Raw genomic sequence first — 25,756 nt, forward strand, 5'->3', positions numbered from 1 at the left:
TAAAGGTTGGACCACGGTGTATAATAGACTTCTCTCCTTGTGATACCTCTTCAACCACAGATGCACGAAATGGCTGATAAGGCTAAGATACACCAGGCTCCGCGACCCACGCTTCTGAAAACTACCAGCAACCAACATTGAGAAATAATGATGCTTTGTTTGGGGTGAGGGAATCTACCACCTGAAACAGCATCGCTCCAATGTTGTTTTAAGCACAGGAGCAGAGTATCCCTTAAGGTGGATTTAAAAAGGAGATCTGGGCTCCATATGGTTTAAACAGCATTAACAGTGATGCTGTTTCAGGAACGTGAGTTCCAGTGTTTACAGAAATGGCATTGCACTTTCAATGTTGATTTAAACTAAAGGAAACCTAAGGTGATGTTCAGATTTGTGTGTGTTGGGCCATGTTCTACAGCGAATGGTGGGCTTTAGATTGACCTGGTACAAAAAAAAATATTTGTTTGAGTGGTGGTGGGAGGAATGCTGCCCAAATGGAAGCGGCGTGAAACAAAGCTCAGATTTTGCGAGACTCCATTTACTCCATTACCACGAGCTACACCCCTGGGTCCAGGCATATTTATGAAAACTGTATGGTCCTTGTGGCCAGCCTGGTTTCACTTGTGCTTCTTATTTGCCACATGCATCACCCCAGAAAAGCCTGTAAGAGCCTCACATTGTGAAAGGCCTCGGGCTGTCCTGCAGTTTGTAAATCTTTAAATTGTATACGCCACAGCAGCCGGCCTTTTTTTAGATGCAAGTCTAGATTCTATTAGCGGCTAGCTTCACAGTGCACTAACTGTTTCATGTATTAGAATTCATATTTCTCTGATGGGTAGTGCTTCTAATGACTTAGTACCATTTGGGGGGGACCATAATAGCTGTGCCCTGGCTGTGTTATTATGGTGCTGTTCAGCTTCAAATCACAAAATTATTAAGCCAGAAAGAACTAGATATATTACGAGGTGAAAGAACAGGAGGAGGAGGAAGACCCTGACCCGAAGCATTTCCTGGAGGAGAAAAGGATGCCAAAATTACTATCTCCCCACAAGCCAGGAATGGGTTTGGACAGGGAAAATTGCCACCCTCAGGGGTATTTACAGGTACAAACTGGAATGCACAGGAAGCAATCGGCTCCCCTCCCTCCCATGCACAAAACTTACCCTGCAAGTGCTTTCTTGCCCGTTCCTGTTAACTCGACAAATGCTTGGTGCAGACAATACGTTTGCTGCAGTCATGTCTCCTTTTACCCTTAGACTTATGTCAGAGCTTTAACATTCCTGGCATAAGTCAAATCCCATCCAAGTGAGGCTCATTGTGTGCACCTAATCCTGGACTTAACATTGGAAATACTTCTAGTTTTGCAGAAATCTTAGGTGTTTCCCTCTAAATAAATTGGGGGGGGGGAGGGGTGCTAGTGTCCCCTGCACTACAAAGCCTGTGTAGACTGTTCTGCCGTAGAAACTGGTTCATTGAGCCAACTATTAAAAATTCATGAATAATGGCTAAAAATATTACGACAAACAATGAGCCTTTCTTCAGATGTATCAGGAGCAGGAGAGACCAGCTAGGGAAGCAGTTGGCATGTCAGATAGCAAAGGAATAAAAGAATTGCTGAAGGAACACTGGGAGACAGAAGGCAGACTGAATGCTCTGTGTCTGTTTTAACGGTGGGAAAAGTAAGGCTGAACTTGGAAGGAGCTGCTGTTTGGGGTGAGGGGATCGGAAGAAGAATTGGGTCAAACTGAGGTGATGCGAGAGAAAGTTCCAGGGCTCTGTGGACAAATGAAAGCTAGTTGGTCTCCAGGTCTAGATTGCCGCCCTGGACCCAGGGGTCCTTCAGGGACAAACACATACACTTTCAGTCCATTTCTAGTGCACTTTGCCGCTGGATTTTACTGTGTGAAACAGCAAACTCCGCTTGCAAATTATCCCTAAGTTGGACTGAAATTTGATTGTGCAGCATGTGTGAAAGTGTCCTCAGTTAACAAATTGTTGATCTGCTAACCAGTACATGCAACTCGTCACTAAAATCAGCTTCTGTGCCAAAGGACTGGAAGGAGGCAGCTGTTGCACCAATTTTTAAACAGGTGTCCGGAGAGAATTCAGAGCATTTTACAAGCCAGTTATGCCGGCATCTGTTCTAGGTAAATTAGTAGAAGCTGTTATTAAAGATAGAATTATTAAGCATATCAAGGAACAAAACCTGCTGGGAGAAAATCAACCTGGCTTCTGCAAAGAGAAGCCCTTCCCCATCAAGGGTTTGGGTTCTTTGTGCAGATACACAGTGACCTAGTCGACATTATATACTTGGACTTCCAAAAAGGTTTATGGCACAGTACCTCCCTAAATATTCTTAAGTAAGCTTAGCGGTCATGGGATAAGAGGACAAGTCAGGAAACAGAGAGCAAGAATAAACGAGCGGTCTCACAATCAAGGGGTATAAGCAGTGGAGTCCAGTGCTGCTTAATTTGCGCATAAATTGGGTGGAATTGGGGCAGAGCTGTGTAGTGACCCGTTTGCTGATACCAAATCAGTCAGGATGGTAAAAGCCAAGTAGATTGCAAAGAGCTCCAGGAGGATCTCTCTAAATTGAGCACGTGGCCAGCAGCATGGGAACCGAAATTCAGCATGGGTAAGAAGTGTGAGATAATGTACACTGAAACAAAACATCCTAACTTTGAATATGTGCGGATGGGGTCTGAATTGGCTGATACTGACAGAGTAGTAGGCAACTTGATGAAAATGGCAACTCAGTATGCTGCAGTGGCGAAAAAGGTAAGCTTCACGCTGAGGATTATCAGGAAATCAATTGAGAATACAATGCTAATATTATGGTACCCTTGTCCAGAGCCCTGATGTCCCTGCTTTTGAATACCATGTACAGTTCTGGCTGCCATATCTCAAGGAAAACGTGGCAGAGGCTGGAAAAGTAAAGAGGAGGGCAGCCAATATGACCAGGGGATTGGAACATCTTTCCTGTGAGGTGAGGTAAGACTGAAGTCTGGGATGTTTTAATTTAGGGGGAAAAGCTGAGGGGATTCATGGGCACTAAATGTAGGAGAAACAAAAAGATATACGACTTTACTCAGCAAGTAATTAAACGGTGGAATTCGCTGTCAGTGGAGGTGGGGATGTCCAGGAACGTAGAAGGCATTCATTAACAGGGGCTCCGATTCATGATGGATAGGTCCATCAATGGCTACTGTACTATTTTCCACCAAAAGGTGACAGTAGAACTGTATATTAATCCATCATTTTCCAGACCTTTGTTCTAGAATGTTCTGCTTGGGTCCTAGTGCCTGCCTAGTTCTGTCTCCAAGACACTAGAACCCAAGCGGAGCATTCTAGAACAAAGCAGGTTCAGGAAATGGTGGCTTAATATACATATTTTGGTGCAAAAGAGTATAGCCAGGGTGAGTAACAGGGACCTTTGTTCTAGGAGGCGATATCAGGGGACTCCCACTGTGCCCTATTGGTTGGCTTCTAGGGCCACCATGGGCCACTGTGTGGAACAGGATGTTGGACTAGGTGGAACACTGATCTAATAGGACTCTTATGTAATGTCTCCTTATGAATCCAAGTCTGTATGTAGTCGGGGGAGCAGATGATTAAGAGAACAATCTCCACATCCCTCATTAGGATACTGCAAAGCCCTGCAACACTGGAAGAACACTAGAAAATTGAGAGGAAACTGGTAAAAAATTCCAAAACTGAAAACTGGGACACATTTTTATTAACCACCTGAAGAGTGGTCTAGATTGAGAACATCTGGCCTCATGTTCCACCACACTCCAGGGAAGGGGAGCATCTATCTTAGGAGGGTTATTTTCCCTGATCTGCCATATCCACCTATAGAAGGCATACCTATAAGCATGCTGGCAATTCAAGCCCTCATTTCAGTTGGGGGAAGGCATATGCGAGTTACCCTTAACCACCTCTTGCCAAAACAAGCGTCCAGGGACGCCCAAATATTCTCTAAATAGTGCTAGGTATAAAGTTGCAACTGAACCTAGTGAACTATGCTAATATTCCTGAATGTGTACTCATGGGACGACTTCACTCATTAGGCCGTAGGAATGCTGCTGCATTCGCCCCAGTGGGTTTTTTAAAAGAAGGGCACTGAAGCAGTTGATCCTGGCAATTCTAGTCATGCATGTTTTTTGGCCACCAGCACACGCCTTTGTCCAAAGGTATTATAGTGATGGTTTCGAACACAGGAGAATGCTCTGCAATGAACATTCATAAAACTTGTTTTCTTTCACCCTTGTGCGAGCGCATTAATCTCGTTCTAAGTAGCGTAGCTGTTTTTAACAGAAAGCGCATCACCAGAACCTGAACTTTGACACAGACCAACTCACTGAAGACACATGCCCATTTTGTGATGCACAATTTGTCCTATTTTACTCGCTATGACTGATAAGAACTGAAGAGTTCCTCTCATTTTATTCCCGGGGGGCGGGGTGGGGGGGGGGGCACACATTTGTGAGTGCTTTGCTTAGCACAGCAGCTATTTCTGTGGCTTCCTATTGGTAATTCTCACCAAGATCCTATGTGAACCTGTGTGCATAAACGTGCTTTCCTATTTGTTTTACTGTTTGTAGTCCACTCACTCCCACCCGCACAAAGGAGGCCCAAAGCAGCTCAAAATAAAATTCATCAGAAACCAAGAAAATCCAGTACACGTTTAAAAACCATCAATAAGGTTCCTGTATACCAGTCACCAGTCAGAGGAAGCAAATCTTGAAGGCCAAATGGGTGTAGCTCTTGATCAGCCCTTCCCTGCGGGCGGCCGGGGTCACTGCTGAGGGTAGGCAGCTTAGTTGTTGTTCCTGGTGTGTGTGTGGGGGGAAGGGGGGCACTAAAGCTGCTAATCGGAGAAGTGAGGGTGACTCACAAGTTTAAATAGGGTTCATTGCATAGGCTTTGCAATCAGGGCAAAGTGAGAGTAAAGTGCGTTTAACTCACGCTGGGTTAACCATTGACAGAATGTACTTTGGTGCCAGGTATTTGTTCTCCTTCCTCATGATGTACCAGAGCAGATAATGAAATGAATTTGCTCCCTTTGTGGGCCCATGAAGCTGGTATTAGTCCTGTTGCCTGGGAACTGAGTGGGACCAGGCTGCCTCCGGGGTCTGTGTTTGCACAGCCAGCTGGGGGGCAGCAGTTGTGCTATCATTTGCAAACAGTGCCTGCGAGAGGAAATGTATCTAGAATCATCAGAGAGGCTCTTTTCAAAGGTAGCGTCGAGTGCACAGGTGGACACCACAGATTATGTAGAGTTCTCACTTTCTTTCAGTGTAGGCAACCTGTTGTTAAGGATACCTAAATAGCCCGAGTCTAGCTATGGCCACTGTGCCATACCTGTGACTATCCAACCCAGGCATCTGTCTGACCACCGCCATTAGACTGCCAGAAAGACAAAAGGTCAGTGAACTTTTGTTGGCTCACTGTGGTCATTCTTAATTACAGAAGACCTGAGGATCTTCCTGCAGAGAGTCGAATTGCGAACCCTCTTGGATATTCTGAATACAGAAGTAAGAAGAACGTTGTTCCCAGAGTTGGCAGAAGCCACGTTATGTGATTGGAGGAGACTTTAGTGCTCCGTTTTTCCTGTAGCAACTTAGTAATTCCTCCTCCCTCTCAGTCATGGTGCATTGAAGCATCGGCTGTCTGAAGGTTAGCTGAGGTGAGCATGAACGTATTGCCGTGATAAGTTTAGCACATGACAACTCCCGGCTTACTTTGGCTCAGAGCTCCCTGCCCCATCATCTCCGCAAACAAGGAATCGTGCTGATTGCTTATGGATAAGCAGCAGCAGAACACCAGGCCTTGTGTGAGAGCCTTGATGGCCGGGGTGGTTGGTGCGTAGCCAGAGACACGTTCAGAAGTCAGCACAACGGTGCTCCAAAGTGGCAGGCCAGGACAGTCACGAGGGGGGCCTGGACGAGCTTCCCTCACGTTTTCTCACTGTCTTTGGCTCCTCTCTGGAGAAGGCTGCCACTACTGGTGCATTCCCTTCAATAGACACTGCCCGGGGAGCAGAAGAAGAGAGGGTGGCCATTGCTTCAGCTGTTCCAGAGATGTGTGGAGAGCCCCCTGAGCCCCTGCAAGCTTGCTGGAAAGTACACCGGGCTTGTGCTGGGATGTGTCTTCAAGGCAACGCTCGGGACATTTGCCAGAGGATTCTAACAGTGGGCTGGTTAACTCAGGCTGTGCAGCTCCTGGCCCACCAAACGGCACACCTGCTACGCATGCTGAGCCCCCTGGTTTTTCACCAGCCTGTGCATTCCAGCACTGGGAAGGGGGAGTGCCAGGCACTGGGAAGGCCATGGCTGCATCTGGTGGGGGAGTAGCAGGCTGCAGAGGCCTGAGTTATTCATGGAAGGACTAGTGGAACGGCCTGCCCCAGGAAGTCAGGAAGCCCGTGACATTTCTCTCTTATTCTGCAGGCTGTGTGCCAAAACAGGTGGGCTCGTGGAAGCATTTTGGTGAAGGGGATGGAGGCTGCAGTATAACAGAATGGTTCAGGAGGGTGGTTTTGTGGACAGGACAGGCCTGCAGCCTGTTTCACCCATGAGGGTACGTACTCCCTTATTGCACTGGCTTCAACTTTTGTAGTTCCGTTTTCTGCCGTTGCTTATTATAGGCAGACACTGTTTTTTACATCCTTTCTTATTTTTGTAACCCAAGTCCTATTGCATTGTTTGTCAGATGCCCCATGCTATTTCACTGCAACGTTTCATACTGCGTTATCTGCCTGCAGTCTCAGCAAGAAAGGCGGGTTGTATATAAAGTAAATAAATGATTGCAAGTTGACCGGGTTCTGTTATCTAGTAGAAAAATAAGGTACAGTTCTTACCCCAACTGCAACAAATGTAATAAACATAAGTCCAGTTGTTCGTACCAGTTGGAAGAAGGAACTGGTTTGGAGGAGTCTTGTGTTCAGATTCTGCTGCTCTGTGAAGCTCTCTGGATCAGCCAAATGCTTTCTGCTTAATTCAGCTTTCCCATACTCCAAGAAATAAGTTGGCCTGGTTGGGATTTGTCCAGTACATTAAAGGAATCATGGGAAGGAGGACTGTGATACGATATTTATTTTGCTTTTAGGAGGACCCAGGTTTGACCCTGACTCTTCTAGTTAAAGGAATCACTACCATTCTAAGCTGCTACCATTCAGTGTAGACAGTCCTAAGCTGGATAGACTCATGGTCTGACTCAGCAGCAGGAGGAGGAGGAGGAGCAGGAGCAGGAGTTGGAGGAGGAGGAGTTTGAATTTATACCCCTGCCATTTTCTCTCCTGTAGGACACACAAAGGGGCTTACAATCTCCTCTCCCACCCAACAGACACCCCGTGAGGTGGGTGGGGCTGAGAGAGCTCCATCGAGCTGTGACTAGCCCCAGGTCACCCAGCTGGCATGTGTTGGAGTGCACAGGCCAATCTAGTTCCCCAGATAAGTACAGGACTGCTTGATGTGTTCAGGTATGTGAGGTACTCTCCGGTCTTTCTGTCACATTTTTATCCTTCCCTGTCATGATTTTCTCCTGCACTTTATATTCCTACCAGCCCTGCATGGTAGGTTAGCCTGAAAAGCAACAGACTGGCACCAGGTCGCCTCGTGAGCTTCCCAGCAGCACAAGGATTTCAGTCCTCTACTCTCTCCCTCTGACCACTTCCTCTCTCTGACTCATGTGATTGATTAGGGCTTCCCCCTGGTGTTTTTGAAACTGTTGGTTAATCCGGTTTATATTCACATTGTTTCTGTCCCACCTTTTCCTAAACCAGCCTGATGGGTCTTACAAAAAATTTAATCCATCAAATGCCGGGGGGAGGGGGTTTCCCACATCAGACATAAACAGTGAATTCAACTTCCCCTTTAAATGGCAGCCGGCTGTCGGAAAAGTCCTCCTTAAAAGTTCAACCTTGAACAAGGTCTTGAAATGTCCCGTGAACCCCTTCCTTGTGTGGTCTGGAAGGGGCAGCTGTAGAAAGGCCATGAATGGGCAGGGGCTGGTTGCACTCGCCCTGGCAAGCCCAGATCAGAACAGTCCATTGGTCACTTACTGTGGGCGACGTGGGCCCCAAGTCACCTCCAGGAGAAGAGGGGTGCAGCATTCCCACGGTGAGAGCCCCAGGGGGCTGGCTGTGCGAGTCCTCAGCAGCAGAATAGGACAGGATCCGGTGGCCCCTTACAGAGGAGCCAGAGCAGTTTTTGTCAGATTAGCTCTGGCTCAGGCAGGCTCATGCTGGAATGTGTCATTAGTCTTTGAGGTGTTGCTGGACTTGTGCTTCAAGCCAAGAAGGGCTTGCAACGTGAGCTCCAGTCCCTGGAATTGAATCCAGATGCACACTAGTCACTAGTGACATGTTCTCAGCTCAGGCGCAGTATATGTGTTGCAACCGACACCAACCAACTGTGCCAGTTGCAGTTGCTGGGTGTGGTTTTTTTTTTCAAGAGCAGGCCCACGTAGAGCACATTCCCGTTGCCTTAGCCTTGAGGTTTCCGTAGCGTGGATTAGCGTGGCCAAGTCCCAAAGGGAGCCAATTTCCGTTCGAGATGAAGCTGGGAAGAGGCGCTCTTAGCAACTGACACCTCTTGTTTTTCCGCTAGAAAGGCACGAGCTCAGCGCCCCAACTCTTAATTAATTCTGCCCATCAGTTGTAGCCCACGCATTTTGTGGTGCTATCAATTTGACAGTCGGTTCATTCTGCAAGCCGTGTTTCCTTGGTCTAGCTGCCTTCCGCAGATCAGTGTTGTAGTAGTGTAGTGCGAGGGTTTGGATGAATGGCGCTGCTGGGGAGGGAAGGGACCTTTCTGAACTCCCCCCCCCCCCAACACTCACCCACATAACCACAGCAAGATATTGCTAAGGTCCTTGAAAGTGAAACCAGGACCATCAAGTAGAGGCCCAGATTAGATTTTACCTCTACTGCGCACTAGCAGAATTTGGATTGCATGACTGAGTCTTTCTTTCTGCTGCTCAGTGGTTGTGTGCAAGAGAGCGAGGCCCCGTTGTGATGGGTGGGGGTGTTTATGAGTCCAAATGAGAAGAGATCAGCTCCTGGGAAGGTCAGTAGGATGATCCACTGGCTGGGAAATCAAGATTATGACATAAGACTTTTAAGGAGCTCCGCTCAGGAATCCAAGCTGCAATTAGATTTAAAAGTTCCTATCTGAAGAACATTTGTGTAATTTCTTTTCAAGGAATCATCCATAATTTGTAAAAGAAAATGGAGTAAACTTAGATTGCAATTAGTGTAAGTCTCTTTCTGTTACAATTCTGCTAAATAAATGCTTTTGCTATGGGACTGTCAGTTGATAGATGACTGGTCAAATGGTGCAGCCGACGTGAACCAGTGTGCCTTGGAATCTTTATGCTGATTCCATGTTATAGTTTGCATCACTCTTTTGGTGCAGTCAGTGTGGATCCCTGTGTGCAAGAGACAGGTTAACTCTGTCTCCAGTGTCCGGCACAGGCATCCCTTTCGCTGAATCCTGTTATATGAGGAAGCTCAGAAAAGTAAACGGCTGGGCCAGACAGAACTCTGGGTGTGTGCATGCTCAAACCCAGGCAAATGCTGTGTCGGAGCCCAGACCACAGGCCTTCGAGTCAGCCATTAACTTAGATCAGGGGTCTGCAACCTGCAGCTCTCCAGATGTTCAAGGACTACAATTCCCACCAGCCCCTGCCAGCATGGCCAATTGGCTCAGCATTGGCCAATTGGCTCAGCATGGCCAATTGGCCATGCTGGCAGGGGCTGATGGGAATTGTAGTCCTTGAACATCTGGAGAGCCGCAGGTTGCAGACCCCTGACTTAGATGAACTTCTCCATTCTGTGCAGCACACTTTTTTTTCCCTCCCAGAGGCTGGATTGTGAGGAGAAAAGTGTGGACCTCCAAATGGGGAGTGCTTTCCCAGGAGGGAGATTCGAGTGCATCATTCCTGCATCATTCTGTGTATCTGTGTTTGCTTTTCTTAAGACATTTCCTGTTTTGCTGCAGGAAATATAACAAACATTTTCTGAAGCTGCTGTTTTTGGTGGTGGATGGATACTAGAAAAAAACAGAGACCTTCAGGGTTCTTACATTTGTAAGAACTCAGTGGTAGTGTTCATGCTTCAAATAGACAAAGTTGTAGGTTTCAGTCTCTGCCATCTCCACTGATACAGATCTTGGGAAAGACCTCTTATCCATGGTTTTGGATGAGCTACGTGGTCCAGTGCACTGGCTTCATTGGGGGGTTTTAAGTTCCGGTCCCCCCCCCCCCTTATTTAGTTTGGGGCACGCCAGGAGATGGAGAACATCAAGAGCATCCGAGCCCTTGTTTTGAACTGAGAGCACGTAGGGAAAGTCAAGAGATGGCTGTCCATTGACCCTGGGGAGGAAGGAGGTCGGATTGATGTGTGACGCTCTGCTGTCCATAAGCCCAATTTGAATTGTGTGTGAGGGGAATGTTTGTGCTTTGCTGTGGTGGTTCCTGGAATGGGGGGCAGCCCAGCAGTGCCGTCTCGGTGACCCTGCGCTTTGGTATTAACTTCCATATTAGTGATCTGTCAAGCACCTCATGCTCCAGACATGTGGAGGTGGAGGGAGAGCGAGGTATGGAGGGGAATGGCCTAGAACAGGGGTAGGGAACCTTTAACACTCAAAGAGCCATTTGGACCCGTTTTCCACAGGAAAAGAAAACACTTGGAGCCGCAAATAATTTTTGACATGTAAAATAAAGATAACACTATATATATATGGGTTTTTTTCCCTTTTACTCCGCTCATTCTGAGAAGCGCATGGATGCGCCCGCCCTGCTGCCTGCAGGGCGGGCAAGGATGAAGCCAGCGGCTCGGCCTCACTGGCCGCCAGGAAAGCACCCGCCCCGCTCCAACGGGGCAGGCAAGAGAGGAAGCCCGTGGCGCGGCCCAGCCGACCGTGGGCAGTTGGTCTGCCCACCCTGCTGCCTGCAGAGCGGGCAAGGATGGGGCCGGCAGCTCGACTCATGGAGCCACAGTGCAAGGGCAGAAGAGCCGCATGCGGCTCTTGAGCCGCAGGTTCCCTACCCCTGGCCTAGAACATAGGTGTCAAACTCGCGGCCCTCCAGATGTTATGGACTACAGTTCCCATCATCCCCTGCCAGCATGATGCTGGCAGGGGATGATGGGAACTGTAGTCCATAACATCTGGAGGGCCGCGGGTTTGACACCTGTGGCCTAGAATGTGTGCAGTTTCATGAACGAGAAGCATGTGAACATTTCAGAACAGGCCCTGAGACTGAAATCTGTTAACCCCTGATGCACAAGCCAGGAATGCTGCGCAGAATGGGTGTAAACCTGGAGTTTTGGACAAAGCGTCGCCTCTACCCTTGGATATTCTGTGCTGTTTCATTGTGACGCTTGGGAAGCTTTATCCTTGTGAGTTCCCTTCGGTCTTTGGGAAGAAGCCATTTAAATGTTTAAAAAGGTTGAACTTGAGAGTTCTGATTATTGTCTCTTGGAGACAGTAATTTGGCAAACATAAGGTTGGGGTGGAGTGGAGGCACCCTAAACTACATGTGGCAGATCCATGATGAGAGCACACAAACCTACAGTTTTCTTTAAAAACATTCGTGCTTGTGTGTGTGTGTGTGTGTGTGTGTGAGAGAGAGAGAGAGAGAGAGAGAGAGAGAGAGAGATTTGGTTGGCATGAGAAAGTTAACTGTTTCTCCTTGTACCATTTCCTGAGTAGGGTCCCCTGCACAGACACCCACAGTGTGGCTTCTGGTAGGGAAGAAACTGGCTGGCTGGCTTCCTTTTCTGCCTCACCTACCAGGGTTCATAGTGTGGTCTGAAGGGTTCCTTGGGGGAGCAGTAACGTGGGAAAGAGTTGGCCCCCTCATCTTCTGGCATTTCAGCTCTGATTCAGATCTCTCTGACCCACCCCCACCCCACCCCACCCACCCCTCCCTGTAACTACTTCGAAATAAATTCTTAATTCACAGAGAGATTCCTTGCATTGCATCTGATCTGGCTGTGCCTTCTGCCTGTCTCATCTGGGGGCTGCTGCATGCCACCCCTGGCAGTGGCTGTTGTCCCAGGCCACAAACATGCTCTTGAAAGAGGATGCAGAGCAGCAGTGGGAATCTGGCTGCATTTTTAGGAGAATTAATGGGGAAGGGGGCAGTGGAATTTAGGTGGGGGGGGGGGTGTGTGTGTTTCCGCTACACCCATTGCCAAAGCACAGTGGTGCCAGCAGGCTTTTTGCCGTCTCATTGCCTAGTTAAGCATGATGACGACCGTCCTTCGTCTCTTGCTCGGCTGCTGCTCGGCAGAGCTGTGTATCCCATGCTTGGGGATGAAACAAGCTCATTCAGGTTCCAAGCTCCCTTTCAGAATGTTTCAGGCGATACGTGAGCCTTCTTATGTTCCCCAGTAATATAAAAACCAGCTTTTTAAAATATTACTGGAGCAGCAGTGGCGTAGTGGCTAAGAGCAGGTGCATTCTGATCTGGAGGAACCGGGTTTGATTCCCAGCTCTGCCGCTTGAGTTGTGGAGGCTTCTCTGGGGAAATCATATTAGCCTGTGCACTCCCACACATGCCAGCTGGGTGACCTTGGGCTAGTCACAGCTTTTTGGAGTTCTCTCAGCCCCACCCACCTCACAGGGTGTTTGTTGTGAGGGGGGAAGGGCAAGGGGATTGTAAGCCCCTGTGAGTCTCCTACAGGAGAGAAAGGGGGGTATAAATCCAAACTCCTCCTCCTCCTCCTCCTCCTCTTCTTCTTCTTCTTTTTTCTAGGTGTGTGTGCTAGGAAAGAAAAGTATTGGGGGGGGGGAGGTGCTAATACCAGTCATATAAATGTGCGGGGCTTTCGTGTGGCTGCTGTGAATAGATTTCCCAGGCCTTGTAGTCTGTTCAACAAGATAATCTTTTTCTGGTATTGGCTTGTTTCCATAATTGTTGCATGACATCTCCGTTATGTGTGCATAAAATCTTTGTTCCCATAAACACAAACAACCATTCAGTATATAGTGCTGGAGTTAATGTTGAAAAGCTAACAAAAGGAAGTTTCTTATGCTGGCAGTTTTGCTGTATGCTTCTTCCAGGCCTGTCTGTCTCAGAGAGTGGCAGGAAGCAAATGAACAGGTCACATTCTCTTCTCTCTAGCTTGCAATATTGCTAATTTTCCGTGGGTTGGGTGATCTGGTTCAGATTTGGGTTGCTGTTTTATATCTAGAACTATCTAAACCCAGAGGATGAGCTTGTAGTCAGTGAAGTGCTAGGTTTCTTCACCTTGCATACTCACATACGGCCCCAAGCTAAGCCCCTTTCTACCTCCTCTGGTGCAGGGTAGTGAGATTGAAGAAGGATGTCCACAGCATGACTCTGGTGATCAGAGGAGGCCTGAGTGGGGGGGCCCGTTGCTAATTGAGAGGTTTGCTTCTGTCCCAATTATTGGGATTCTTAGCTGAGATTAAACTGTGTTCTGTCTTCAATCTTGGCATGTTGTGTGCTGAGGAGGAGGAAGTAACACAGCCCTGGCGGTTAACCAAGCTGGTGCCCATTACGAAGTCACTCTGGTTCATTTGATGCCTAAATTGAGAAAGAGGACTCCTTTTCCTTGCCCCCTGTTATAGGAAAAGGTCTTTTAATCTTTCAGTTCTTGAGCCAAAAGACCTACCCAGCTGAACCATGAACAGCCAATTCCTTCTGCAGTGGTTACAGGCTGTCATTTGCTCAGTTTGAACAAACTATTAGCCTTGAAGCGGGTGTGGGCAGCTAGATTCCTGCCTCACAGGGTCCATGCAAATATCCAGGAGGTCAAACTGGCCTTTGGGTCAGTGGTTTTCTGCTGCCAAGCATCTGTATTCCTGGTTCCCAAAAATCAGGAGCAAAAAATGCCCGCTGAGATCCAGCACTCTCTGTCATGACTCATTTTGTGCTAAATGTGGGCCAGCCTCCTGCTGCGGCAGTTCTGATGCTATTGTGTTTGCTAGCAGGATTACCTTTGCACTGTGCTTTCCTCTTTGCCTTCCTTTCTTCTCTGGCCCCGACTTGTAGGCATGTTGTGTTGTGGTGGGAGAATCCTGCCCTGCCCTGCCCTGCCCTGCGCCCAGGCAAATTCGGCAAGGCGAGGCTTAACAAGCGAAGCTTTCAGGCTGGTGCGGAGAAGGCTCCATGGGATAGGAGAAGGCGGCAGTGGAGTTCATTTGCAGGACTGTGCTTACAAACTGCTTGAACTGCACTTTCCATGGCTGGTGTCAGCAGAACCTCTGGGGTGAATTTACGGCTCCAGAGGTGGCCGGCAGACTGGATATTGCTTGTTGGATTTGTCTTTCTATTAAAAATGCTCAGATAAAAGCCTTAAAAATGGCAGCTGCAGTGGCCTATTTTTAATAAACAGCATTCTTATTTAAAAACTAGCGGGCCGGGCCACACTTTGCTGTGGCTTTGTGTGGTAAGCTCGGGGGGGAAGGGAGGAGGAAGGGGAGAGGTGTTACAGCTGTTTTTACTGGGTGTCTGGGAGCGCTCCTCCTTCCTCTTCCTGTGCGGGCAAGTCCGGCAGCCTTCAGTTTAGGCCAACGTTCACGTACACGACGCAACGAAGGCGGGCAAGCCACGCCCCCCAGCACGGCGGCCCCTGATTGGTCCGCCATGGGTTTTGCAGAAACGTGCAGTTTACCAGGTTCAGGTATGGACTTTCGGCAATTTGAAGGTATGATTACCTGCCCACAATGGGGAGGTATGTCGTGGGAAAATTTGGTAGCATTCGGTCCAGGCGTTTCCGCGTTAAGGCATGAGGAACAAACGCACGGTTAGCTTTTTATATAGATAGATATAGATAAGTTGGCCTTTGGTATCTTAAATTAGTCTTGATCAGAGATGAGTAGCATATCATACTTTTCTGGAGTTCCTTTCAGATGCCTTCAGTGCTTCTCCAGGGGCAGTGTTGCCTTAAACCAGATTTCCTTCAGAGAAGTAGCTGGCATGCTCAGGGGTCTCCTTTCCCAGAAGAGCCAAATCATGTCCCAGGTGCTACATCTTTGTCACCTGAGAATAACTAGATGCATAACGGAAGTGTGTCAACTTACTAGCCAGTACCTGAGACAGTTCTCTACTATTCCTTTCACGTTGAGAGCGTCATCTTGTATATGCAAGTGCTCTCAAGTTGCAAACCACAACAAGGGTTTTTCAAGGCACGGGAGAAGCAGAGATGGTTTGCCATTGCCTTCCTCTGGAGAGTCTTCCTTGGTGGTCTGCCACCCAAGTACCAACCCTGCTCAGCTTCTGAGATCAGCCTGTAACTGGCTATATTGGTTCATCAGCTGTTAGGGTCATAGCAGCTGTTTACAAAACTAACCATATGAAATCCATGCCCTGTCATTGAGGGCCAACGGGGTGTAGAGGTTAGAGCCTTTGGCACTCCAGTTGTTATGGACTGCAATTCCCATCAGCCCCTGCCAATTGACCATGCTGGCAGGGGCTGATGGGAATTGTAGTCCATAACATCTGGAGTGCCAAAGGTTTGCCACCACTGGGTTAGAGTGTTGGATTAGGATTGGGGGGACCAGTTTTGAATCATCACTCTGGGTCACCTTGGGCCCTGTCATACCCTCTCAGCCTAACTTACCCCGCAGGGTTGTTGTGAGAATACAATGGAGGAAGGGTGGGATAAATGCTAAGTACTTTTTATGGTGTATCCTTCAAAATTCGATTCTTTACAATAGAGAGTTCTATGGTAAACAGAATATTTCTGAGAAGGCAGTAGTTTCCGATTCTTACCTTTCACGGATCTCCAAGAAGTCCAAAGAACTGAAGACCTGTGTCAGTTGAAACAAGCTTCTTGACCTTTCCACACGTCAGCTGTTGCAGGTGGTTGCGGCAGAAAGTGCTGCCAGGCCAGGGCAACTTGTGGCAATCCTGTAGGGTTTTCAAGGCCAGAGTTGTTCAGAGTTGATTTGCCACTACCTGCCTCTTTGGAGCAGCCCTGGATTTCCTTAGCAGTTTCCCATCCAACCTTGCTTATCTTGCTGCATTCTTAGTAGAAAACATTTTAAGGAAACTAAAAGCTCCCGAAAGTATTTTGAAACTTCAGCTTAAAAGAAAACTCCTCATTCCAAAAGAAAAAAACCGTTGAAGTGTAAGTTTCGGTATTTCCTAAATTTTCTACATTTTCCACCAGGAAATGAAACCTGGTGGCAGGAAAGAAAAGATCCCCCCATCCCCACCCTGGCAACACTCCTAGACCTTCCTACCTCTGTTACTTGCTGAAGTATTGAAATCTGGTTGAACAAAGAGTCCAAATAGCTACAGAGCACTCCTGGTTCCCGCGTAATTCTGTCTCCAGTGAGCTTATGCTGGAAGAAAGGCTGGAGTAAAGAGACTTAGGGCTGTTTATTGAGTTGTAGAGAAATATTTTGTGGTTGCTGGTCAAAAGTACCTACAGGGTTTTTTGTGGCAATGAGTTTCTGTGGCACACCATGCATTGCCGGTTCCCCCTACAGGTGGCTGCATGCGGCATCAGTAAGACTTTTAAGTTCAGATGTTGAAGCCTGAGTGCTGCTTTCTAAAGGAGATGCTTGGTGGGAAGGGATTGAGGGCTTGGTCAGATGAACGAGAACAATCGCTGCTGGTCTTCCTCTTGACTTTTTTTTTTAAAAAGTCTTTATTGTTAATTAGGAAAGACAGGGACAGAACTGACTTACGCATGACAGGTTAGAGCAGTGGTTCTCAACCTGTGGGTCGTGACCCCTTTGGGGGTCGAATTACCCTTTCACAGGGATCACATAAGACTCTCTGCATCAGTGTTCTCCATCTGTAAAATGGATAAATGTTAGGGTTGGGGGTCACCACAACATGAGGAACTGTATTAAAGGGTCACAGCATTAGGAAGGTTGAGAACCACTGGGTTAGATGTTAGTCCCACATCTGCCTTTACATGTATGAGCCTACTATAGGATGGCATCACAAATTAGCAGTCGTGTACAGGACTGTTGTTTCTCACTCGAGCCTCTTAGCCTTTTCTTACCAATAGGTGGGGGACCTCATTGAATCCACATATAGAAATGATGTATAAATTGATGCATGGCCATTTCAGGTTGAAACAGTGTGGAACATGCATTTGTGCACAGCCTGGTAAATGCCAGTCCCCACATGTGTGCTTGGCTACTGACCACATGGAAGCAGTTTCTGTTTTTGTTCTAGAGATGTTCCGGAGGATTATATTGTGCGGCAGAGCCTGCCTGGTCTCCTACGTCCTTACTTTGTGACAGACATGAAGTCATTGGTTTGAGAAGCTCGTTTAACTGTTTACAAAACAGAAATGTTGAGGACAGTCTCCTAGCCCAGGAAACAAAGCTCGAAAAATGAGTAGTAAAAACAGCTGCTAGCCCAGTTGTCGGGTTAGAGGGGATTCAGACCAGGTCCCATATCACATGGAGTCCCAGGGCTCTTAGTAGGAGTGTATTTGGTACAAAAGGGGCATTTGTGTTTTCCTAGCTCCCCCACCCCACCCCCAGACTCCTTAACAATGTGCTGTGAAACAAAACAGGGATTGCCGGTCCTGCTGGTAATTGTTGTGCAAATATAATACTCCCTCCAAGCTGCTAAATAGGCCAGTGCTCTGTTTACATGAGGACGCAGCCAGCTTTCCAAGTGTAATGAGTCAGCTCCATGAACAGAAGGGGTGCGGAATTAATCTGGCATCCGTCTGGCTTTCTCTCTGCGAAACAGGTTTTCAAAACTCTTTGTAGAGTAGGTATGTTCCCTGGTTACAAATGGCCACATTGACATCCAGAGCAAACAGATTTTTTCATCAATAATTGAACTGCATGCATGGGCACATGGCTGCCATGGACTCCTTTGGATCAGCCACTCTCAGTGGGATGGCACTGCTGGTGCTGGAGAATGCTGGCTGGTAAAATGTCTTGGCTGTCATTTACCTCATGCTACTTTTCCTACGAACCTGACTGTGTGTCCAAAAGGTCCCTTGTGTGCATGCCACTGTCCTGTGTATGCGGCATCCCACTTGGCACCAGTTGAGGACAAACTATTTGGGGCAATTGTTATGTTCTTGTATTATTCCCATGTGACTAGGAAGGTGGCCGGGGATATAACTCTCTTCCCATGCTTCCCAGCACTCTTGCTGTCTTCTTAGGTTGCAGCTAAGTTGATGAAGGTAAAGATTAAGGAAACATTTATTTTATTTATTTATTTCTAAGGCTTTTATACCGCCCCATCCCCGAAGGGCTCTGGGCGGTGCACAACAAACAAAAGCAACAGTATAGAATAGTTAAAACATTAAAAGCAGCAGTAATTAATAATTATCAGGAAAATGAAATAAGAGTGGGTCCAACATCCTAATTTCAAAATTCCCTCCCCCCCCCCAGAGGGAGGCATGGGGGCCTCGGTAGGTGACCAGTGACCCAGATGTCAGGGTCAAACGAGGACCAAACAAGGAGCCAGACGGGGGGGCATCACATCAGCGGCCGGTACCTCCAAAGACCCGGCGGAACAGCTCCGTCTTACAGGCCCTTCGGAACTCACCAAGGTCCCGCAGGGCCCGGACAGCCGGAGGGAGAGCTTTCCACCAGGCCGGGGCCAGAGCCGTAAAGGCCCTGGCCCGCGTGGAGGCCAGCCACATCATTGCTAGGAAGCGGGTGTGTGGGTTCTCCTTTGGGGTTAGAAATGGGATTTGAAGAGAGATCTTTGAAAGATGGGCAGCTGAGCTTCTTGGAATGAGGAAGGCATAGCCGTCATTCTCTTTCCTGGGTGTTTCAAACACCAGAGGAAGGTGATTGTGAAAAACTTCCAAAGATGCCTCAACTTGATGACTTTGAGTGAAGAGCAGAATGTGGCCAGCCATCTCTGTGTGACCCAGCAGCTGGTGTCTCAGTAATGGTGCCTGTTGTGGTGCCATGTGCAGCCATTACTGGTGGAAAGTATGGCGTAGAGAGCAGACCAGATTTCTAACCTTCTTCTGTGTGATGAACTTGGTAAAAACTACAACTTGTCCTCACTTCATCCTAGCCCCTACGTACACCCCCCCCCCCACACACACACACACACCCAGAAGTCACAATTTCACTTCAGCCATTAAGCTCTCAGATCTTTGAGAGGGACTGGTGAGATTTCTGATTTTTGTTGTCTCTCCCCATCCTCCGCTGGCTGTGGAATCAGGAGTCTCCGTGTTCCTGGACAATTTCCTGCCATTGTTTCAGGGGGGAAAGGCTTGCTGTGAAGCCAAGTTGCTGGACACAAGAGTGTTCCCCTCATCCAGTGGCAGTCAGCAAAGGAAATATTATTTTCCAGGGCCCGTCCAATCCTGCTTTTCACGACAGAGTAAGATCTTTCTGTTAGTTGCGGTTGATTTACTGGTTCGTACAGGTGTGTTGATGGATTGTGCCTCGTTGGAGGTGATGTATTCTCTTAAAGTAATCAAAGAAGATGGCTGCGCACCCTGTTGCTGATCTGTTCCAACACATGTTGCTGCGACGGTGTATTACAGATGTCAGTTGTCTTTTCAACCCTGTAACCAAGCAACTCGTGGCATGGGCAACACAGCTCTGCCGCTCTGCTTCAGAAGTATGCCTTACCTAGACCCTGGTACAAAGGCAGCCGCAAACTGAATGGGGAAGGCTGCTGGAGGCACTGTGCTGGGAACATTAGGTGCTGACGCTGTGCTTTGCCATCTCTGCTTTCTCCTGGAAACAGCCCTGAGTAAGAGGGATATTTCATAGCCAGATCAAAGTTTACTACCCATTACTTGATGTGAGAGTCTTGGGATCATCCAGATAATTCACAAGACATCAAGGTTTGGCAGAGGCTGATCACTTCAGGAACCTGGAGAATACCGGATACTCTTGGGGTGCCTTGGGAGGCGTCATATCTACCTTCCGCTCGTGCTCGTGAAAGAGTGGGCTTCATGACGTGACTCTTTCTTCCAAGCTGCTTTCTTCTGCTGCTTTTGTTTTGGGCAGGTGTATGCAGATTTTTGGGTTGCAAACTAAGTATTTCCATTTATTCAAGCAGCCACTAGTGTTACCTTTTTCTTGTGAGAGCCTTGATGGTGATCTCTGTGTTTTCTCTCCTTACAGACCGTTGATGATGAAGCAATGGCAGCATAAATGAAGGCCAAGTAAGGAAGGCAGAACGATGCCCAAGGGTGGGTGTTCTAAAACACCACAGTCTGAAGATTTCTCTCTCAGCAACGACATGGTGGAGAAACAAACTGGGAAAAAGGTAGTGGGTCTTTCTAACGTTTGTCTTGCTTCAGCCGTTGTTTTTGTTCTTCGGGGAGGGGGAGGGGACTGGCTTGGGCCTTCTGACCTCTGGGGAAAAGGAGAGGTCACTGAATACCACAATTTGAAAATCGAGGTCCAGCGACTCTGGCACAATCCATCCAAGGCCATGCCAGTGGTGATCGGCATCCTGGGCACCATTCTGAAAACACCAGGGCAGTGCTTGAAACATCTTACAATGGACAGTATCAACATCTTTCAGATTCAGAAGGCAGCTAAAATCAGTGATTCAGTTTTCTTATAACAATGCACTGTATCTCACACCCACATAGTGATACTGATAGACTATACCTTCCCCAGCAGTGGCGTAGAGGGAGCAACAGTAGCATTGTGGTTAAGAGCAGGTGCGCTCTAATCTGGAGGAACCGGGTTTGATTCCCTGCTCTGCTGCTTGAGCTGTGGAGGCTTCTCTGTGGAATTCAGATTAGCTTGTGCACTCCCACACATGCCAGCTGGGTGGCCTTGGGCCAATCACAGTTCTCTCAGCACTGTCTCAGCACCACCTACCTAACAGGGTGTTTGCTGTGAGGGGGAAAGGGAAAGGAGTTTGTAACCCCCTTTGAGTCTCCTTAGAGGAGAGAAAGGGGGGATATAAATCCAACTCTTCTTCTTTTTCAGAGTTCCAGTTGTTTACCACAGCCAGGTCTTTTAATTGTCCACCTTGACCTTGATCTTCTCCAGAAATTGGTCATGCAATGCTTCATTGTTCCAGCTTTCAATCCTCGTTTTAATCACATTTTTTTTCTGTTTGGTTCTCTGGGCTTTCAGTAAATGTCTGTTCTTCACTTCAATCAATGCCTGTTCTTGACTTTCATTCACATAATCAGCCAGTGCATGTTTCTCCTCCTCTACTGCTTGCATTAAGCCTCTGCCACCAGATCTCCAGGGAAGGTATAGTCTATCAGTATTGCTATGTGGGTGTTAGATGTAGTTCATTGTTATAAGCTTCTGAGTTTTTCTATCCAGTGCATCCGAATCAGCCTGTCTCTGGCTGATGTACCTGATGATGGGTATGGCCCAGGTGTTGATGGCCTTGATGGTGTACCCACCATTTAATTTGGATTTCAAAATTTTCCTGACCATCTGGGTGTATTCACTGCTGGCCACAGTGAATGCACTTGCCCTTGCTTGATGTTATCCAGCTGGGTGGAGGAAGGGGAAAGTGAGGATGGGGTATGAGTCTGAAATTGTATGAGTATGATGTATTGTATGAAATTGTATGAGTATGATGTATGAGTCTGAAATTGTGTGCATTGAGGAATGCTGCTGTAAATTTCGTTGTGCGTGCACAATGACAATTTTTAAAAAATGCTTATGCAAAATGCCCAGGTACGTATAGGCTTCCTTTTGGTTGCACTTGATTAGTTGGTCATCAGGCATTTCTGTGCTGTCACTCTCAGTGATCTTGCCCCTCTTTACCACCACAGTGGGGCACTTTTCCAGACCAAACTCCATCGGAATATCTGTGCTGAATATTCGGTCTGCGTTCACTAGAGACTGGATTTCTATTGTTGTTGTTGTTACTTGCCATCTAGTCACAACTGCCTAATGGCAAACCCCTTATTATTTACTAAAATATGTATACCTGCCTTTCCTTTTGGCTCAAGGCTCACCTTTCTATATAGGTTTGCATCTCTGGGGAATTCCGGTCTGCATCTATTTGTAATGTTAGTATCCACCCCAAGCCTTTGGAATGAAGCAGGCTTAAAAAACAAAGTCTAAGACTGCCTGAGAAGACGAATGTGCTAGGCTGGAATGTTTGCTGGGATCGTTGCCAGATTTCACACAAGAAGGCCTAGATGTTGAGGCCTGACTGCAGAGTGCTGCTGCTGATGGGCCTGGCGAGAAATTATCAGCATGTCCTTGACTGCTTCATGGCATATAAGGCTGCAATTCAGAAATGCTGATTGCTGGAAATTGCAGAGAGGGAGCTGCTAGTTTCACCTGCAAGGAATGCTTCATGTGAGGAAAGGATACCGAAGGGTCAAGTTGCGCGGTTGGGGGGGGTGGCATTTTTGGAACAGTGGTGTCAGTCTTTGTTTTATTGCTCATGTTGGCTTTTGTGTTTTGTGTATAAGCACAATGCCACTGAGGATGGATTAGCGGGGATGGCTGCACCCCTGGATGTAGGAGGGAGAGTGCGTTCTGTAGTGGATGAAGGTTGTACATTTGTCTGTTCTACTATATACACTCTTTGTACAGCTTGCACTTTTCTGGTATGCTTGTTAAAAATGGGGGTCTGTGAACTCTTCCTACAAGTGTGCCTGCTTCCCCCTGTCGTCATGTAAATAAAGACCGTGCATTGAGGAAGGTCCATCTTCCGGGCAGTGGATGCCAGCAACAGGGGCCCAGAGCGCCGCTGCTTCCCCCACTATATGCAGCAGGGCAGGCTGGCTCCAGCATGGTCAGAAAAGTGGGTCTTTGATGGCCTAGCCTTGATCTTCCCAACCTGTCAAGAAATGCACAGTCTCTTGTTCACAAGAGGGCAGGCGTGGGAGCCCAGTTAATTGGCTGTAGGAGACTGTGCCAATGTATCATTGCTCTCGAGTTAGCTTTTCTGCTGTGTGCTGAAACAGTGACTAAGGGGAAAGGCACTTGGTCATTAGACCTTTGCTTTCAGGGATTGCTGTGTACACACTTCTGGGAGCACAGCTTTTAATTTATCTTGTGTTTGTCAACACTCCACAAGGGCCTCTGCCTGCATGCCTTTGGCTGTCTTGGGTTCATTGGCTTGGGAGGGGCATGTCAGAAACACTCTGCTATAGAGGCTATTCCGAGACACCATTTGCTAACCCGCTGGGCCCGCAAGTGGGAACAGACAGGGCTGTGGAGTTATCATTTTTTGAATGAGCAGCTCTTGGAAGCCTGAGCTGGCACCGTAGCCAATTGATAGACACCTGCTTTGCACTGCCCAGTAGCTCCAGGGAGAGGGAGACGGGAAAGACCTTGTTGACCGTAGTCCCTGGGGAGCCACTGTGGGTCGGAGCAGACAACGTTAACCTGATCTGACTCACCTTCAGATGTGCGGCTGCATTAGCGGACACTAGTTCTAGTCACAATTGATTAGTCTGTTCAGACCATGCTGCTGACCAATTATCTTGCCTTGGCATCCCATTGGAATAAGCATATTAAAATTGTTTTGACCTGCTGTAATTGCTGTTTCTTAAAATTACAAGTTTAAAAAAAAAGGGACAGTTTGGGATTCAGGAAGTATTCAGAAAATGGAAGCGTTCTTTTCAGGAGAAACAAAGAACACGAGGAATTTTCACCCACTGAAATCTGTTTTCGGATAGTAAACAATGCTGGAATTGTCGTGTTTGGTGTGTATATTCCACACAATTGACCCCTTGTTGTTGGCATTCTCTGGTTCTCAGCATGGAGCTTTTTGCATAAGTGCTTATTGTTTGGGAAATCCAAGTTTCAAGGGTTTAACTGGGACTCTGGCTTTTATCTTGCACTTTTGAAAGCTGGCTTTTATCTTGCACTTTTGAAAGCTGTGTGAACTACCTTGCCGTGCTCTGGTAACAAGGAATGGGGCAGCTTCTGTTGCCAGGCTGTAAATGTTATATCCATGTATTCAGAAGAATTACCTCTCTTCCTCAAACACCTGCTCAGGGGGACTTCCCAAACAAATCTAATAAATATTATTAAAACATCCATTATAAATATCTGTAAAAAGCAGCGTTAAGCAGACTAAATTTTTAGCTATAAAACAGCTCTCAAATTTAGACCATAAATTAGTTGAAAAGCAATTAATAACTCAAGTTAAAAGCTTGGGGATACCTATAATACCAAACAAAATGCCAGGTGCTCACCCTGTCTCTCGTTGCCACCCACCTTCACTCTGCGGGGGTGGGGGGCACACAGAGGCCAGGGCTTAGAAGGAATTATCCCAGTTGGCAAACTGGAAAGTATAGAAGGAGGTACTCCTTTAAATAACCTGGCCTCAAACTTTTTAGAGTCAAAGAACCGGCACTTTGAATTGTGTTCAGAAACAAATGGGCTGCCAATGCAAGCTTTTACCACAGTATATTGTCAAAGGCTTTCATGGCCGGATTCAACTGGTTGTGGTGGGTTTTCCGGGCTATGTGGCCGTGGTCTGGTGGACCAGATCCACCAGACCACAGCCACACACCCGGAAAACCCCCACAGCCAGTTTTACCACAGTGCGGATGGAATCCTTTCGTCCAGCCTTCAACAATAACCCGGCTGTTACATTTTGAACCAGCAGAAGTTTCCAAAGAGTTTTCAAGGGCAGCCCCATGTAAAGCACACCTAACCTGAATGTGATCAGAGCATTCAACACTGTGGCTGGATCTTACTTTTCAAGAAATAGCTGTAGTTGCTGGGCCAGCCAGAGCTGATACAAGATGCTGTGTGCATCCTGCTCTAGGACAGGCCGTCTTCTCAGTCCTGGATATGGCCTTATTAATTCCCATTTTAATGAAGCTGTCTTTGGGCAGGAAGGTACCAGTTGTGTTGTTCTAAATCTGCAAGTCTTTGGTACCACTGGGGAGCGAGTTCATGAACTTCGGTTGCTGAGATAGGATTAGAAACGTTAGGCCAGGAGTGTCCAACTCTGACGCTTCAGATGTTCATGGACTACAATTCCCATCAGCCCCTGCTGATGTTGGACATCTCTGCATTAGGCAGTGGCAGAGAAACTTATTAGAGGAGCTAGGCAGGCCCCTTCCCAGTTCTTCTGCATTCTTCCATTGCATGCTGTCAGTCTTCCACATTCTTCCACCCATCCCCAGTCCCCAGACATTGCAACCAGAATACGTTATGATTATGAACATTTATCCAACATGCACATTTCTGTCCACCCCAGCACCCGTATCTATAATCTGCCTCTTTGTCACCTACAGCTTCAGTTCACAAGTCAAGAAATAAGATAAGTATTTCCATGTGGAGAAGCCAAACAGAATGGTAGTATGTTTATTTTGGCTCTTCCAAGTATATTCTGGCACCTTAATACCTTCTACAGTGAGGAAAATCCTTCCCCCCCCCCCTACTTTGAGCTGTTAACAGCATGTCCCTCTTTCTAAATATTAGTTAATTCCTAGTTTGACCTCTTCAGGCAACAGAGGCTGACTATTACTCCAGAGCAAGAGCTCACTGTGCAGGGCTCTTTTTCGGAGGAATTGCCTGAAACAGACACCTGGCCCCTGCTGCACAGGACTCCTTAATTTATTTCCCTGTTCTGAATTTTAGAAAGTAATATATACGCTAGAAGCAGGAGACTGGACAGATAAGCTGTTGGGCTGCGAGATGACACAAGATTGAAAGGATTGCCAGTGGAGGATATGAAAACTGTGGAGACACACATTTTCAAATTAAAAAGAAAGAAGCCATTGGGTCTGATTAACATACCACGCATTGGTTCTTTTTTTTAAATATAAAAGGTAAATTTTATTATTTATTTTATTTATTTATTAATTAGGTTTATAGACCGCCCTCCCCCGGAGGGCTCAGGGCGGTGAACAATATAA

At 47.3% G+C, this 25,756-nt stretch overlaps 1 protein-coding gene across 4 annotated transcripts in view; it reads left to right on the plus strand.

The window, feature by feature from the left end:
* The window catches only part of ANKRD11 (ankyrin repeat domain containing 11), a 184,902-nt gene that overhangs the window by 104,584 nt on the left and 54,562 nt on the right, over nt 1–25,756 (plus strand). For all 4 annotated transcript variants that reach the window (XM_048515659.1, XM_048515663.1, XM_048515662.1 and 1 more), the window contains one exon: nt 20,061–20,205. In XM_048515659.1, coding sequence (XP_048371616.1) covers nt 20,119–20,205 — 87 coding nt within the window. In that variant the 5' untranslated portion in view covers nt 20,061–20,118. The remainder of the gene's footprint in view (nt 1–20,060; nt 20,206–25,756) is intronic.

Source organism: Sphaerodactylus townsendi, linkage group LG14 (genome assembly GCF_021028975.2).
Source record: "Sphaerodactylus townsendi isolate TG3544 linkage group LG14, MPM_Stown_v2.3, whole genome shotgun sequence".
Lineage (NCBI taxonomy): Eukaryota > Metazoa > Chordata > Lepidosauria > Squamata > Sphaerodactylidae > Sphaerodactylus > Sphaerodactylus townsendi.